Raw genomic sequence first — 17,444 nt, 5'->3', positions numbered from 1 at the left:
AGTGTCATAGTGCATTACATAACCATTAACAGTCAAGGATCCAGCAATGCATTGGTGAGGATTTATTAGATAAGTGTTCAATACATAACTGAAATTCAGCTCTTGAAAACTAAACAAAAATGCTTGACACGTAGCAAAGAATAGGTTGCTGTTCCACAGATTTCCCCCCATGGCTATGATGTAGAGTAGCCCAAGCTGGCGGTGCTATGATGTAGAGTAGCCCAAGCTGGCGGTGCTATGATGTAGAGTAGCCCAAGCTGGTGGTATGGAGTTGATCAGCCAGTCTGCTGGTCTCAACCTGTGTGGAGGCTGTCCCCAACTCTGTCTTCTGAAGCAACGGCTTCCTCTTTTTAGGGTGCACCTTCTGCAAAAGGGAAAAAAGCAGTGGTTTATAATATTACATGTAGGGATGTTATTCATCCCCCATATACCCAACAATACCAGTGTTTACCTGCAGCTTTTTCCTCTCTGGGTCATGAACCACTCGGTGTCGTCTCAAACTCTCCTAAGGAATATAAAAACACTTTGTTTTACACCAAATATTCCACACTAAGAGAGATTGAGTTCTACAAAACGATTTGCGATGTGACAGGATACCATATTGTAACTTGAGTCTTGTCCCATGAGCCCACCTGCATAGCGAAGCGCTTGCCACAGCCTTCGTGTGTACAGGAAAACGCCATCTTGCCCTCATGGTCCGACACAACGTGGTTCTCCAGGTTGAAGTGGGTGGTGAAGGTCTGCTCACACCCAGCGTCGGAGCACTGGAACACCCTCTTGGGCGCACCAGAGTGGACCCGCAGCTGATGCTGCTTCAAGAACCATGCCTCCAGGAACATCCTACTGCAGCCATCACACTGTAGCTTGACTGAACACACAACCAGTGAAGACTTTACAATTGGATCAGTTTTAAGTCTATATAATCATTTAGGACCATGTGAGAGGGGTTCACAAGACAATGCAAAGGGATGAGTTGCAGCATGGTCAAGAGGGTGGCAATGTTTTGGAGGGCCTACATACTTCTGTGCACAGCCTTCCTGTGCTTCTGATACTCTGACCAAGTCTTCCCCTGGAATGGACAGTCCTCCACAGCACAGGGGTAACCTGGGAAAGTTAAAGGCTAGATATAAATGTATGAAACACATCTACAGGACCTCTGATAAGACTTTGAGACGGGTATGGGGCATGTGTAGGGCTCACCTTGGTGTACTTTCTCATGGCGCTTCAGTTGTCCGGGAGCAGCAAATTCTCTCTTACAGCCCTCAAAGATGCACCTATGGGAAAGGGTCAGAGTTCAGCCTGATGTGGTAGAGTACATTCTCTTGTAGAGGCCAGTGTGTTATACTTACTGAAAGGGAAGCAGTTGTGTGTGTTTAATCTTGTGGGTTTTGAGTTGGTTCTTCTTATTGAACTCCATCCCACAGTGCACATGGTCACACTAGAACATAATTTGCAAACCTTTTTGAATGAAAATTAGCAGGAGGACCATTTGTCGTAGTCCAACATCGCCATCACTATTCCTTTAGCCACACCTGAGGTGGAAGTCTCAAGGAATTCAGAATCTCATGTTTACCATCAACTGTTTCAGAACAGTGTCAAATGAAACTTAAGGCAATAGGGTGATGAATGTGAACCTCAGTTAAGCCGAGTCATGAAAACGTAGCGGTGCCTTCATCCACGTAGGCAACGCCATGAAGACAAGCGACGTCTAGTTTGTCATGAATGTTGATTACAAAAAAAAAAAAAAAAAAAAATCCACTTACTCTGCATGTTGGTCACTCAGCTGGTTGAAATTAGACAAACTAGCCGCAGGAAATTATTAAACAGGCAAAACGCAGGTCTACTTCTGTGGCAAGATGTCTGCCTATGACTGAAGGCAAGTGCACAAGACTACATGCACACATACTAACAGATGTTTACATAGTTTAGAGCATGGGCTTCAGTGCTGGTGCTCTAAATACACCTCAAATTTCAAGCAGCAGTAGAGTAAATTCAAATGTAATTTTATTAAACATGCTGGCTTAAGGAAAATGTCCACGATTTTTGCAGGGCTTCGTTTCAGACTGAAACAAGTGGTATCAATGATTCATTAGATACGTCAAAGTCTAACTTCGGTTTAGCCAACCTTATAGTACTTCTCCTGGTGCTGGTGAACGCGAGCCATGTGATTCTTCATGCTGGCATATGTGACAAAGGCCTCGGAGCATCCTGCAGCCTGACACCTGCAGACGCACAGAAACAGACGAGTGACCAGAGGGAAGGTTGTAAGAGGAATAATGAATTGCATGACTCATAGCACAATGGGTTAGCACTACTACTCGAGTTCATTCAGAAACATTTGGTTCAAAACCATTTACAACTCAACCCTAGCTTTGGTGCTAGTCTTTACTTTAGCCAACTGACTGTCCGCCAAATCATATGGAAAGGAAACAATGAAACATTGTTGAAGGCAGGAACAGCCATACAGGCTCATACACAACCGGTCATTGACCGTGAACCATTGCCCTATAGGATAGTGAAGCGTCCTACTCACGTGTATGGCTTCTCTCCACTGTGGCTCAGCCCGTGTCTGGTGAGCTGGTAGCGGGTACAAAAGCTCTTGTCACAGTTCTCGCACGAGAAGGGTTTCTGTCAAAGAGAAAGATGACCAAAGTAACAAAACACTATAATACGTGTTTCTGACCGCAGACATTAATTCACGTTCAGTTGTATTTCACTTACGTCAATAGGTTCATTCTGATTAACAGATATTCTAAATTCAGTACATAGGATCTGACCTGGACCATCTGTTGAAAGATGCCAACTGGGCAGGATAGGTACTCACCAAACCTGTGTGCTTGCAAAGATGGGCATCTAATTTCCATGATTTATTGAAGGTGGCATTGCAGTTGACAAAAGAACAAATAAAGCTTCTGTGGACTTGAATCCTTTCCCCCATCTTTAATTGTACAGATGACAGTGTTTTTGATAACGCAAAACCAATAGGGCAGGTCATTTATCGGCCTACATGGGTTAACACACCTGAGGACTATATATTTTATTGGGCGATACCACTGTTGGATAATACAGGGGTGTTTCAATCCACGCAGATGAACGTGAACAAAATAGAAAGCAAAGTCTGGCTCTGTAATAGCCTAAATTAATTTCAGGCCTAAGTACTATCATTATTTTGGTGAAATATTGATGATTTATAAATTAATATTGGACACCTGCTTCGTGATTTTATTCAGCCATCACCCTACATTTGAACAGTTCCTGATTGGAGGAGGTTGGAACAGTGAATTGCTGTGCATTGACGCACACCTGACTTTAAAACAGCATATAGCAAGGTACTGTAAAGTGTAGACTGATTATTTGATCTGGTTATGGCATATGTGAGAGCATGGGCAGCCCAATTGAGGCCATCTCCATTTTGAAGTAGTCCATTTTCTTCTTCTACTACTTCTATGAGTTGGTAAACAAACTGAAAGGCAGGTACAGGTATAAAGCCAAGGTTGGCGATTTACTGCCACCTGCAGTTATGAAATGTTTGCTAATGAGTATAATTAATTGGCTGATCCCGCTGACCTGGATGGAATTATGTGATCCTTCCTTAACTCATAGGAAGTCCCACCCAGTTGACTACTTACAAAATGGTGAAAGTCCAATGGCACTGCCCATGACACAACAGGTTTTTGGGCATTAGAGTCCGCTATCAATCCTCATGGGTTAATTAATGACGCACTATGCAGAAATCGCACCGCCATTTCCTGGTTGCTAAAATTCAAATAGTTCACATAATTCCAGTTTATGTGACAAAACAAGCAAGTATGGTGTAGAGAACCATTGTACTGTCTAAACGGCTGTGAAATATATTTTCTAGAACTCAAAATATTGTATTTTCAACTGCTTGAAGCTGGTGTACAAAATTGAAAGTAAAAGACAGAAATAGCACACAGAGAACAGCTCTACCACTTCTAAGACTTGCTTTCAATGAGAATGACAGATTTATAACCCACATTTCTATGTCAATTTGGTTGGGTCATCCAAAAAGTTACATATTGCAGCTTTAAACTTACATTCATGGCCTACTATGAAATAGGCTACTGCTTGAGATTGAGGCAAAATAGCCTCTTGTAAATGGATGTGATTGGGTTTCTGGCTCTGATTTCCAAGACCTAGATTAGTCCTATCTGTTATTGGTGAATTCAGTAGACTAGACTAGTCATTGATCATTTTTACTGAACAGCAGTTGTTGCAATTCAGGTCTTTGAGCTTGTCTGTTTCTGATTGATTGTAGGCTTTAAAACTGTCACGCAGGCTCCTGACACTGTGCATCGCTATCTTCTGTCTGTGGTGTGTGTGTGTGCGCGATTGTAGTCTGAGCTGAGCGACTGTCTGTCTCCAGTCTTCACACACCCGTTACATTTACAGCCCTAATCGTGATCTTATCAACCTCCTCCATATTGCTCTATGATAGGTGTGATTTAGTCACAACCCAGTCTTCATTCTACTGCTCTGTCCCAATGTGATGCTCTTCAAACCAGACTCCTCCAATCCTGTTGACAGTTCAACTCACTCCCAATTCTATGACACTGCTCTTTATTTAGACTTAATTGGATTAACAGTATACTATGTTTCCACAAGGATACTTGAGTTGTGAATTCAGGAAAGCTTGACACAAATCTTCAATCCAATATGGTGTGTACATTACCAAACGATTAGAGACCAACTACCATGCATGTACCATGATCTGGTGTGAAATCTTAGAATGGCTTCTCTGAATGAGGCCTATTGAGAACCCCAGGGCCGTACCTCTGCTCCCTCCACGCTTCAGGTCACCCGGCCTCTGTCGGCCGCCATCGTTATCAGCCTTTCCACCTCCACGTCCGGTCCCCGACTGTCCCAGTCCCTTCACTGACAGGGGACTGGATCGATAACCCGGGGTCTGTATCTGTGTGTGGCCATGGTCTACACTGATAACCACTCCTGGCAAGTGAAGGTGGAAGAAAGACCCTATCTGTCCACTATCACCTAGAGAGATACAGTGCATTCTGTGTAATCAGGCCAGAGACAAAGAGAACTGAGAGAGAGATGAAACTAGCAGGGTTGAGAGAACAACATGATATCATGGAAACATTGTGAATTGGAAGAGAGAGACAGTCTGATGTCTGTCGATATATCATCCCATATGGCTTCTGCTCTCCACCATCCACCAGTGGTGTGTGTTTGTGAGGCTTCTGCTCTCCACCGTCCACCAGTGGGGTGTGTTTGTGAGGCTTCTGCTCTCCACCTTCCACCAGTGGGATGTGTTTGTGAGGCTTCTGCTCTCCACCGTCCACCAGTGGGATGTGTTTGTGAGGCTTCTGCTCTCCACCGTCCACCAGTGGTGTGTGTTTGTGAGGCTTCTGCTCTCCACCGTCCACCAGTGGGGTGTGTTTGTGAGGCTTCTGCTCTCCACCGTCCACCAGTGGGGTGTGTTTGTGAGGCTTCTGCTCTCCACCGTCCACCAGTGGTGTGTTTTTGTGAGGCTTCTGCTCTCCACCGTCCACCAGTGGGGTGTGTTTGTGAGGCTTCTGCTCTCCACCATCCACCAGTGGGGTGTGTTTGTGAGGCTTCTGCTCTCCACCGTCCACCAGTGGGGTGTGTTTGTGAGGCTTCTGCTCTCCACCGTCCACCAGTGGGATGTGTTTGTGAGGCTTCTGCTCTCCACCGTCCACCAGTGGGGTGTGTTTGTGAGGCTTCTGCTCTCCACCGTCCACCAGTGGGATGTGTTTGTGAGGCTTCTGCTCTCCACCGTCCACCAGTGGGGTGTGTTTGTGAGGCTTCTGCTCTCCACCGTCCACCAGTGGGGTGTGTTTGTGAGGCTTCTGCTCTCCACCGTCCACCAGTGGTGTGTGTTTCTGTGGTTAATGTGTGACAGACAGGGTCGATATGGCTGCTCTGGGCTGCTGGCTGAGTTGACAGCCTCAATCTGTATGTCAAATGTGTGTGATTAAGGAGCACATAGTAATCCACTGCTTTTACCCACAAGTCCTGTTTCACGCTCCCCCTCCGCTCTCTCTCTCCTCACTCACTGTCCCTGTTTACTTTTTCCTCCTTCAATCAGTAACTCCCATGAGTCAGCGCTCCAGATGAAGGCCTGTTCTGTCTGTGACAGCAGATTCACACACAGCATATGTTTGACTATCCTTGTGGGGACATAACATGTATTTCCAATCAAAATCCTCTTTTGCATAACCCTAAACCTAAAATAGCCTTTGTCCTCGTGGGGACCTGGGAAATGTCCCCATGAGGGAGAATTTTCCTTGTTTTAGTATCCTTGTGGGGATTTCCAGTACCCACATGGATAGCAATACAAGTTTCTGGAAGTCTCCTTATTTCTCTCACACTATTTGTCATTTCCTTGTATATTCTATCTGGCAGGACTGATATCACTATGAGGAAAGAAAGATAGGTGAAATAGTAGGTCCAAACACCATACTGTTATCTATACAACACCCAGGCCTCAATGTAGTCTATATTGATCAATAAGCAAGGATTTGGATGTGCCTTGATGATTGATCACATTGATTTTGGGTTCATGTGTAACCCCAGCTTGTGTTCGTTCAGCTTGTTGGAGACTTATTACACCAGTTTGATAAGGCAGGTGTCTGTACCTTCTGCCCTTAGGGAGACAGCTAAGGATAACAGAGGGTTATACAGCCTCCCGAGACCCAGGTATTTATTTTTGTTCTCTAGTGGACATCCGTTTTAATTCCGTATCTCTGAGGCCATACATGCCACTGTATTAAGTCCGGTTGTCCTTTTGGAAGGACATTCTATGATTTAATTTTCAATGATATCACGCGTGGGGTTGTGATATTGACCACTACATTTTCCTGGTTCTTAAAAAAATATCTGGAGTCAAAATTAGTATATTTTAAAAGAAGTGTGTGTAATTATTACTTACAATTTTTGTGAGTTTGATATTCAAATTGTTTCTAGTAAGTGAATATCTCAGGACTAGTTAAGTGAGTTGTTATCAAGAAATGTCCTTTGTACTGGACATTTCAAAAAGCAAAGTGATAAATTGTCATATCTTAAATTCACAATATGCCTCATTATACCTGAACATTTTTTAAACACTCGAGAGTCAGTTTGTGCTCTTCCTCTCTACACTACTATAACCCTTCCAGCTGCTGCTACCATCTCAGGAAACTAGTCTAATTGGAGTAAATATTGGGTAAAGTACTGAGGTGGGATGAGATAACATAGTGTTTGTCAGATATCCAGTCAGCCATTCAGCCTCCACTGATTAAACAGCACACGTCAAGATACGACAGGGGTGGTCACTACACACACACACCAACCACAGAGTACACAGTCACACACACAAACACAACAGTGCGACTGCATGGTCAGATAACCAAAGATGTAACACCTGAATGAAGAACAATGCATGCAATGTATACTCTACTATTGATTCTCAGCGAATGCTATGATTGTACTTGAAGGACATTTGGTGCTCAAACTGTCAAATCAGTAGTGTTCTCTACTCATAATTTGGAAGGTGCTTATATTTGTCCTATTTCACATCTGCAGGTGTGAAATATGCATGTGTGATCTGGAAATGTTTATTTTGAATCCCTCTCTCCCATCTTCCAAGAGTGGAGTCACAGCCAGAGTCATCTAGGACACAATCAGCGTATAGTGCATTGCTTTCTCTGGAAATATAATCCCAGTATCTGTTCATCAGCATGCTTATTGGTACCTAGGTATTCAGTCACAGGAATGTAATTGCTCACATTGAAAACCAAAGCGGCCTATCGCAGCTCAGTCTTAACACAGCACTTATCCTGGTGCACATTGCCCTCTGCTGGACTGACTGGTATTCCAACAGACATTCAAGGGTAACATTGAACAGGGTGCAAAGTTCAAAATGGTGCAAGTAGATTGATAATTTGGCACAAATCAGGTGTACATTGACACATTCACAACATGTCCAAGCTATTCTAGTCAATATACCCCAGATTGTCTGCTTTATTTTGGGCAAGCGATTGACTGCAAATGTACATTTTTGGGATTGGGTAACTCAAGTGTAGTATTCTTAGTGTACTTTGAGACTGTTGTGCTCGTCGGTGAAATAGAAATAGCATTTCATTTCACTTCACTCTGAGTGATCAATGGAGGAGAATCATCACTGAACGACAGCAGCAATATTGGTCTCCCTGGTTAGACGCTACATTATAACTAAACACTCAATCTTCCCACTTTCTCTCCCCCAGTCTTTGACATGCAGTAATAATGACTAACCCATGGTGTAATGCATCCATGTGTGCATGCATAAGAGACTCAGGTCCACACAAATCATTGTGTATAAACATTTTTATTTTGGTCAGCAATTATGCCATGAACTCATAAGGGATGGGCTCCAGCAGCTGGGGTTCGTTGCCCTTGGTGCTGACGAAGCGGGCGTCACGAGGAGCCGTGGGCTGCAGGGGGAGACCAGGAGGAAAGGACAAATGTATAGATGAGACGCACTACTTCAAATACAAACAATTTAAAGGACAATGTATTAGAAATAATGACATGGCTGAATTAACATTACAGAATGTGTCAACCAAGCAACAGAACTGTATTTACACAACATTTCACTAGATCAGCATTAGTGTCCATTTTATATCTTCAATCTGGACTGTTTATGTAGAACAGTGACAAACATGGTCCTGGAGGGTGTACAGGACACAGAGCATTTAAACATTACTGCTAATGGCCCAGGTAAATGTGCTCTCCATACCTGGCGTTTCAGCTCCACCCAGGTGCCCTTCTGCTTGGCCTCCACCTTCCTCTTCTCGTTCTCCTTGACGCGCTGCAGGAAGCTGTCCCTGCTCTTAGAGTGCTTCACATGCTCAATACGCACGTTGATCCTCTTGGCCAGGATCTTACCCCTACAGAGAGAAGGGGACATGGCTTTCAGCTCGGAAATAAAATTCAGAGACGTGGCCTGCAAAACATACAAGAGGCTACTGGTCACTTACCTATGACATGTAAACAAATTAATTGACATCATGACTTAACAGAAAACATTACACTTCCAATGAATGGCGAAATAATCTGTTTTTTTAAAGTGTCTCCAACAACCCTAGTTCAAACATACAGTAAGTACTTGGCTGGGTGCTGAAGGACAAATACTGTCCCCCATGTGAATGACCACTTAGGTCAGCCCTGGTTTCAAAGTGAAGATGGGGTTCAGATGCAACAGACTTCTGCAAACATAAACCTTCCTTTACAAAGAAATCAAATGCAACTCCAATATAAGAAAGAGCATCCCATGGCCAAGCTGGAAAGTAAACGGATAGTGACAATTTGACATACCCCTCAACACATTGTACTTACTTGACCTGCTTGTTGACAATGATGCCAACAGCATGTTGGGTTACGTTGTAGACTCTACCCGTCTTGCCGTGGTAGCACTTGTGAGGCATTCCTTTCTGGATGGTACCTGTACCCTGGAGGAGACATTCACAATCTTAAGAATTCTGTTTGGGGGAAGTCCAAAGAGAAAAATATAACTAATTCAATGTAAGTGCAGTCACTACCAGTAAACACTTAGAAAGGTGGACGAAAGCCTACCTTGATGTCAACGATATCTCCCTTCCTGTAGATACGCATGTATGTAGACAGGGGAATGGGGCCTGAGGAACAAAGTACATATATTATACACAGCCAACCAAAACTCCATTCTAAGATGGACTCAAGAGTAACCAATGATGGCTACTCCAGTGTGGATTCATGTCAGAAACATCCCTAACCTTGAGTTACTTATTTAAAAAAACTTAAAGTGACCTAAGGCATTCCAATAGATCTTCAGTCATTCTGATATGAACTCACCATGCTTGCGGAAGGCCCGGCTGAACATGTACCTCGTCCCCCTCCTCTTGCCTCTTGTGTTGGTCATGATGCCTGATTACTGGAACATGGATATTCAAATGTCAGAGAAACCCAATGGCAAAGTATAAATCATTTATTACAGTGACTGTAAAATGTATGGTTACAAGGGTGGCTGAGAATTATGTAGACTGATTTAGTCAAGTCAATGGATGCATTACTGTCACATACAAAAACGTAATTAAACCGTGTCTGACATTTTGCTAGTTAGCTTATAATAAATACCCTGGTCTGACTAACCGTCACCTGACAACTGCAATCTGTTGACAAAGTTAACTTGACTGCAAAGACAAACTACACACCGGTAGCTTAGTTACTATAACGTTTCTAATTAAAAATTACAAGGGGACATTTAAAATACTGCAACGTCAGTCAAAATACAAGATTTACGACACAGAGCTAGCTAAAGCTAATTATCTCGCAAACTATCCAAAACCGATAGCGCTTCATTTCCCCTGATTGACAGAATAACTTTGCTTCAATGTGACAGTTATTTTACAGGTCATGACATATTTGCTGTCTGGCTATGCCATTTTAAATTCCTAAAAACCGGCTAATTTAGCGAACACTGCAGTGGCTAGGCCCACATGTGAAGCCACGCTGCTACCCCATTCATTAATCATGCCAATATATGCCATATAGACATTCGTTAACGGATTATTTCTGGCCTCATATGTAGAGTATGCTTTAACATACTTATATCAATGTCTTTACATACATATACAACGAGATTTTATGCTTTCACGGGCTGTAAAAACAGAACACATCTTACCCCCGTTTACTCGCAAGATGGCGGGTACAGCGAAAAGAGAGATTGAAGGCCCCGAAACTCCTCCTTCTGAAATAGAATTCAGGGGTGCCTTCATATTGCCTGAATAAAAATACCATTGAATTTGTCCCCTTTGCGCTGATCTAATGTCAGTTTTGATTTTAATACCGTAATGACTAAACTCCCACAGGGGTTGGGTAAAATGATGATTTCAGATCAGATAATATTTGACTTCCTATTGGAGTGTTGACGCACTCTGAAGCGTCATGTCAGTGAACTGAGTGGTAAACGACTCATCTGATAGCAAGCTACAACTTTTGTTTGCAAAATGAATGGGAGAAATGCATATGTTGTTGTACATGTGCCTAATCTAAATATTTTATTTATGAACTGCTGATCGTGGCAGATTGCTAGCTGTATAGCTAGTTATATACTGTAGCTAGCTACACAAGTAAATTGGATTCTCGTTTTCAAAAGTTAACGTTAGCCTGATCAAAGATTCAGTGAGCTTGACTCTGGTTTGACATTTGATTACAGTCGTCAATCTCTACACAGCTGTGTCCAGAATTGCACGTGTGGGCATATGTGTGCGTTTCATATTTATGTACGCCACAGAACATGGACATCGGATGGATATGTTTTAGCCCGGCGCTAAGACCAAGCGGAGCTCGCATCGCCAGTCCAGCAGTGGGCCCTCATGAGGGTCCTCCTCGCCTCCGCGCGGTGATTGGGTGGAAGATGGCGCTGGGCGAATGGAAATCCTAATGACAGTTTCCAAATTTGCCTCTTTTTGTACCATGGTGAGTAAATGACATCTACTACACAAATGTAAAGTGATGTTGAGGATGGCATGACAACTGCGGTTGTGTTGTTTCCATATTGCGTGGCAGGGAAGATGGTTAAAATCTTCTACTTTCCCGTTGCTACCCAGTCACTTTTCTTAGCTAGCTAACGTTAGCTAAGTAGCTTCACTGACACGACAATCTTGTTTTCGTTTCACGTTCTTTAGTTAGCCTAGCTATCTAAGATAGCAACGTTAATATCGTAGCGTAGGTCTATATTGTTATATAGTAGCTGTTTATGTATGATCTTACATTTAATTAGTGAAAACAACAAATCAAATGCTGTGCTCATATCCGCCCACAATGTGACCTACTGACCGCACCGCATAGTTCTGCGTCTTCAGCACCGCTGTAGTTACCGCGTTTAGCTTACACATTCATTTTGCAGTAAAGCAGTGTGGGTGTCAAGGCATTTGGACACAACCACCATAGTTCATTGTCAAATCTAACAAAGTTTATGGTCACAATTGGAAAATACATTTGCTCACACCTGTACTTTTCCTGGATGTCAATGATAATTTAGGTAGTAAACTTTTCCAGATAGTTAGCTGTAGTTAACTACGGTGATACAATGTTGTGACTGATGGATGATACAGTGAGTTATCGTCCTGAAAACCAAACCACTTTGAGCTGTTTCTGGAACACAGTGGATGACTACATGATCTGCTGCGTGTTAAATTGCTCGACAAGACTGACATGTTGTTCCGTGTCTTGCAAAGATAGTTAACCCCTTAGTGTGGCAAACTTGTCAGACGTAATTCATTTGGATAATGCATTGGGTTTTTGTTTTGTGTATTTTTTTTGTGTTCATAACCGACCTCCGGCCATGTAGGTCTACTCAGGAAATCCTGTTTGCGGTGCATTTGCACAGCAGCTTATGTCAATCATGTTCCATTATCAAAGAATGGCACTCCCCCTGACAGCCATAGGCATTGGATATGAAATAGCATTGATACACACTCACATAGACCTATGCAAAAAAATATCTGCATTTTGTTTCTGTGTTCCAGGGCGCCAATGCCTCCGCTCTGGAGAAAGAGATTGGCTCAGAGCAGTTCCCTGTCAACGAGCACTACTTCGGCTTGGTCAACGTAAGTGAGAGTGCCGTAGTTCACATGTACATGTCTGCATAATCTGTGTTACAGATCACATGTGCCTTCTGCATATAGATGGTTAAAATCGGTGTGCATCCAGCTCTCAGCCTCACTCTCTGTATTCCTCATGTATTTCCCCCTCCATGCAGTTTGGGAACACCTGCTACTGTAACTCGGTGCTACAGGCTCTGTACTTCTGCCGTCCATTCCGGGAGAAGATCCTGGCCTACCGCAGCCAGCCCCGACGCAAGGAGAACCTGCTGACCTGCCTGGCCGACCTGTTCCACAGTATTGCCAACCAGAAGAGGAAGGTGGGAGTCATACCACCCAAGAAGTTCATCACGCGCCTACGCAAGGAGAATGGTGAGCGGGAGGTAGTATGCTTGCAGTTCAGGAAGGGGGGAATAGAGGAAGAAGTGGATGGTTGAACATTTTGTGGGTGTGGACATTTTTACGGCAGGAGTAAGACGGATGAGGTTGACACTCTCCCCTGTTCCCTCTCCTCTACCTCTGCAGAGCTGTTCGACAACTACATGCAACAGGATGCCCATGAGTTCCTGAACTACCTGCTCAACACCATCGCTGACCTGCTGCAGGAGGAGAGGAAGCAGGACAAGACCAACGGCCGTCTAGCCAATGGCTCGCTCGACTCCCAGAACCACAACAGCAACGCCCCGCCCCCCTCCACCTGGGTCCATGAGATCTTCCAGGGAACCCTCACCAACGAGACCCGCTGCCTCACCTGCGAAACGGTACCTACCGTCTTGAGTCTGACTCCCCATGTCAACTAGTGACGTCCCTGTTGTTGTGGTCAGCAGGATGCAATACTTGTCTGTGATACGCTATAGAGAGAAGGCAGGCTCAAGTTCTGTTGGCATGAAGATAGGCTGAATTATGTATTTATCTGGCTCTAGTCATCACAGGATGCTGTTGTTTTCTCCCTACAGATCAGCAGCAAAGACGAAGACTTCCTGGACCTGTCAGTGGACGTGGAACAGAACACCTCAATCACACACTGTCTCAGGTAACATCTACAACACCTAACTACACTAACACATTACATACTGACTGACCTGTGCATTGCTTCTTCCTCCATGTGACTCCAAGTACCATGACCTCTCTCTCCTTTGCTCCCTCCAGGGGGTTTAGTAACACAGAGACTCTCTGCAGTGAGTATAAGTACTACTGTGAAGAATGTAGAAGCAAACAGGAGGCACACAAAAGGTCAGTGTTGGCAGTGTTGTGGACATTAAAGTATTCTTTGATAAGTTTTTATCGCTACTATAAGGTATTGTGTGTGTGTCCCCAGGATGCGTGTGAAGAAGCTGCCTATGATCCTGGCTCTACACCTGAAGAGGTTTAAGTACATGGAGCAGCTGCAGCGTTACACCAAGCTGTCCTATCGCGTCGTCTTCCCTCTGGAGCTCCGCCTCTTCAACACCTCAGGAGACGCAACCAATCCTGAGAGACTCTACGACCTGGTCGCTGTCGTGGTGCATTGTGGGAGGTCAGTATTGTGTCTACAAGGTTGTCTAAAAGTATCCCAACTGACCATAAAGAGTGCGTGTGTTCATGACTGCGTTGTCTTGTTTTCAGTGGCCCAAACCGAGGACACTACATCGCCATTGTGAAGAGTCACGACTTCTGGCTGCTGTTTGATGACGACATTGTAGAGGTAAGCTAGTCGTGTGCCTGTGCGTGCGTGCGGGAGAACATACATGTGTGCGCCCTTGTGTTTTGTGCGACCCCACTGATCCATGTCGTCTCTCCTTCCCTCTGCAGAAGATAGACGCCCAGGCCATAGAGGAGTTCTACGGCCTCACCTCTGAGATCTCCAAGAACTCTGAGTCAGGCTACATCCTTTTCTACCAGTCCAGAGACTGACTGGCCCTGGAGAGGACAGCGCCTCCCATTGGAGCGGAGGAGAAAAGCCCAGTGCCTCAGCAGTGGGAATAATGGACCATACTAGTGTATACCCTCAGTGGGGTCACACACCTGCACAGGTGTCATTCAAACCTGTGTATATGGATCTACTGCAGCTCAGCCTCGGAGTCAGTTCCCCCGTCCTAGCCCCTCCCTCCCGTCCTAGCCCCTCCCTCCCGTCCTAGCCCCTCCCTCCCGTCCTACCTCCCCCACACACCCTGTTACTTAGGCTGGAGATGCAGCTACAGGGGAGAGTTTTGTCAAAGGATCAGTGGATGTTGTATCAAAGTTTTGTGAGTTTGAAAGGTGTTTAATGAGGGTTGTACAGAGGTTTTGGCAAGGAGGTGTTAGTTATAGCATGAGTGTTTGGGTGGGGTGAGTGGGTATTTAATGATTCATGTGTTGTAATATCGGCCAGGCGTCTGCACACTCCCTCAGACTGTAACACTGCTTTGTTGCCTGGCTGGGGCCCAGTCAGAGTAGACCAGTTTACTGCATGAAGTAGGAGGGTGGAGGCGAGTGTTCCAAGTGTGGGACGTTTGGGTCGTGTATTTCTACCGTGTACAAAATGTGGTATTTGTATAAATATTATGAGAAGAATAAGATGATATTATCATAGGGGGGAAAAAACGTAAGACCTTGAGAAGAACATGTATTGACACTATGGTGCACTTTTGATACCTTTTTGTAGGTGTTGGAAAGGTTTATGTGAGGGTTTGCTTGAGAAATGGTCATTGTGAAATGTTCATTTTCTGTTTTAAAGAAAAATTAATAAAAGCTAATAAATAGTGTGTGTGTGTGTAACAAACAGGTTCCTGGTGCACACTGATGACTCATCTCTACTCAGCACTGCCCCTCAGTGGTTGTACCTGATCACTACAGGTTCATACTGCAACAACACAATAGCAGTCTATTTTTAATCCATTCACACCTCCAGTCATGATGCTGCAGCCTAGCCCACCCACTGTTGCCTTAACAACAACAACAGGGCTAGATTATGCTAGGGCAGCTCATTGTAGGAGACTAGCCACCTACAGAGACATCTGAATAAATACTCTCACTGATCTGAGTGTATTACTCAATGGGAATATATTGCAAATGTATTTCCTTTCATTAATGGAAGATTGAAAGCGAAGGCCCTCAAGCACAGAGAAACTGAGAGTGGTTTAGAATAGTGGGATGAGGGCAGACAGAAGAGAATCGGGAGGTGGTGGTGGCTGACACAGATTGTAGTTAGAGTAGACGCCCAGAATAGCAATCCACAGGGGGCTAGGAAGTGGAGAGAAGCTCTCCACATCAAAACTACATGCCATCATTATAGAACTGAAGAAAACAAATTAAAGGGAAAATCAACAAAAACATATATGTTGGTATTTTTATTAGTCCACTGTTGATATGGTCCCAAAATATTTTGCATGTTAGCAGTTACATTTTTCAAGATATTGGACTTTCAAGATGCAAAGTTTCACTGGTCACATCATTAAAATGGATTCAATTTGTATTGAAGGAAGTAGAATTTAATTCAAACCAATTCAACTGAGATGTGAAACATGAAAGGCTCATTCATTTGACAAATCTTATCAAAAAGATATGCCACTTATTAATGCAATGAATACACATACCATTTCAAATAGCATACTATCTTGATTATAATTCAAATACGTATTTTTCCTTGTCATGAGATGTTAGATTGTTCCCTTCCATACTGCAGTGTTTGATCTAATGCATTCTGGGAAATCTATTTTTTTCAGATATTTTTTTATTTTTTATTATAGACAACCCCCAACATTATCTTAGAATGTGACCACTAATGAGTTTAAAAAATGTAACGTTTCAACCTTATGTTAAATAGTATTAGTAACCATAGGCTACATGATGTCAAATTAATTAAATTCGACTTCCTTTCATTCAATTTCAATTAAAATAATTTTTACTTTGGGGTGTGGCCAATTAAAATTCAATTGAATTGGAATTAAAGAGCAATTTGCAGTCCAAGTCAGAATTAACCCCAGCCCTGTCTCACACATCTGGAGGAAATGGAAATGGTACCACACTCAGGTAACCAACCATAACCCGTCCCTGCACTTAAAAAAAGAGGAAGACACTGGCATTGGCCTAATGCAGTTTCTATGGACCCCTGCAAGGTCAGAGTTCATTTTCACATGTTAAGCCTAACATTTCACAAAACTATACAAGGTGTCACAAGGCTGCCATTATTTAGACTGCTGGCTGGCGGCAAAAATGTGATTAATTGTTCAGTAACTAAAGCTGCAACAAGCAACTTTTTGGGCAACCAAATTCACATAGAAATGTGAATTATAGATATGTCATTCTCATTGAAAGCAAGTCTAAGAAGCGGTAGATCTGGAAAGGGGGATATCTAGTCAGTTGTACAACTGAATGCATTCAACTGACATGTGTCTTCCGCATTTAACCCAATCCCTCTGAATCAGAGGTGTGGGGGGCTGCCATAATCGACATCTACTTCTTCGGCGCACGGGGAACAGTGGGTTAACTGCCTTTCTCAGCGGCAGAACGACAGATGTTTACCTCGTCAGCTCGGAGATTCGATCCAGCAACCGTTCAGAAACTAGCCCAAGGCTCTAACCACTAGGTTATCTGGTCTATATGCGCTATTTATATGCTTCCCGTGCTTAGGTTACCTTTTGCATCTTTTACTTTCGGTTTTGAACACCAGCTTCAAAACATCTGAAAATACAATTTTGGTTTTGATGGTACAACGATTCTCTACACGAAACTTGCTTGTTTTGTCACATAAACTGAAAATAGGCAAACTATTTTTTTTGCATAGTTCATCTTTAAAGTTGGAAATTCATCTTTAAAGTTGAAAACATTGCATATTGTAAAATAAATGTTCGATCCAAAGCAAACGAATTATTCAACTGT

At 43.5% G+C, this 17,444-nt stretch overlaps 3 protein-coding genes across 5 annotated transcripts; 1 reads left to right on the top strand and 2 right to left on the bottom strand.

Annotated features, from left to right (window-relative positions):
- Positions 1 to 42: 42 nt before the first annotated feature.
- gtf3ab (general transcription factor IIIA, b) lies at positions 43 to 3,123 on the bottom strand. Of its 3 annotated transcripts, none has more exons than XM_029755384.1 (10): positions 2,825 to 3,123; positions 2,534 to 2,628; positions 2,126 to 2,222; positions 1,350 to 1,438; positions 1,201 to 1,274; positions 1,021 to 1,104; positions 633 to 868; positions 452 to 505; positions 243 to 364; positions 43 to 211 (listed from the first exon to the last, which is right to left on the bottom strand). In XM_029755384.1, the coding sequence occupies exons 1-10, from the start codon at positions 2,993 to 2,995 to the stop codon at positions 205 to 207; spliced, it is 1,029 nt and encodes a 342-aa protein (XP_029611244.1). In that variant the 5' UTR covers positions 2,996 to 3,123; the 3' UTR covers positions 43 to 204. The 3 variants fall into 3 exon arrangements, with proteins under 3 accessions (XP_029611244.1, XP_029611243.1, XP_029611242.1); XM_029755383.1 differs by having other exon boundaries at positions 43 to 180; positions 212 to 364; positions 2,825 to 3,122; XM_029755382.1 differs by having other exon boundaries at positions 43 to 364; positions 2,825 to 3,121.
- Positions 3,124 to 8,331: 5,208 nt separating this feature from the next.
- Positions 8,332 to 10,755, bottom strand: LOC115195488 (60S ribosomal protein L21). The gene is made up of 6 exons (XM_029755379.1): positions 10,682 to 10,755; positions 9,853 to 9,931; positions 9,595 to 9,656; positions 9,358 to 9,470; positions 8,759 to 8,909; positions 8,332 to 8,453 (listed from the first exon to the last, which is right to left on the bottom strand). The coding sequence occupies exons 2-6, from the start codon at positions 9,917 to 9,919 to the stop codon at positions 8,364 to 8,366; spliced, it is 483 nt and encodes a 160-aa protein (XP_029611239.1). The 5' UTR covers positions 9,920 to 9,931; positions 10,682 to 10,755; the 3' UTR covers positions 8,332 to 8,363.
- Positions 10,756 to 11,003: 248 nt separating this feature from the next.
- On the top strand, positions 11,004 to 15,328 carry LOC115195487 (ubiquitin carboxyl-terminal hydrolase 12). The gene is made up of 9 exons (XM_029755377.1): positions 11,004 to 11,478; positions 12,531 to 12,611; positions 12,764 to 12,977; positions 13,131 to 13,366; positions 13,562 to 13,638; positions 13,755 to 13,838; positions 13,924 to 14,121; positions 14,211 to 14,289; positions 14,397 to 15,328. Exons 1-9 carry the CDS (start codon positions 11,431 to 11,433, stop codon positions 14,496 to 14,498), a joined length of 1,119 nt encoding a protein of 372 aa, XP_029611237.1. The 5' UTR covers positions 11,004 to 11,430; the 3' UTR covers positions 14,499 to 15,328.
- Positions 15,329 to 17,444: the final 2,116 nt, after the last annotated feature.

Source organism: Salmo trutta, chromosome 6, assembly GCF_901001165.1.
Source record: "Salmo trutta chromosome 6, fSalTru1.1, whole genome shotgun sequence".
NCBI classification, from domain to species: domain Eukaryota; kingdom Metazoa; phylum Chordata; class Actinopteri; order Salmoniformes; family Salmonidae; genus Salmo; species Salmo trutta.
The sequence above is the reverse complement of the archived record's forward strand: the minus strand, read 5'-3'. Positions and strand labels throughout refer to the sequence as shown.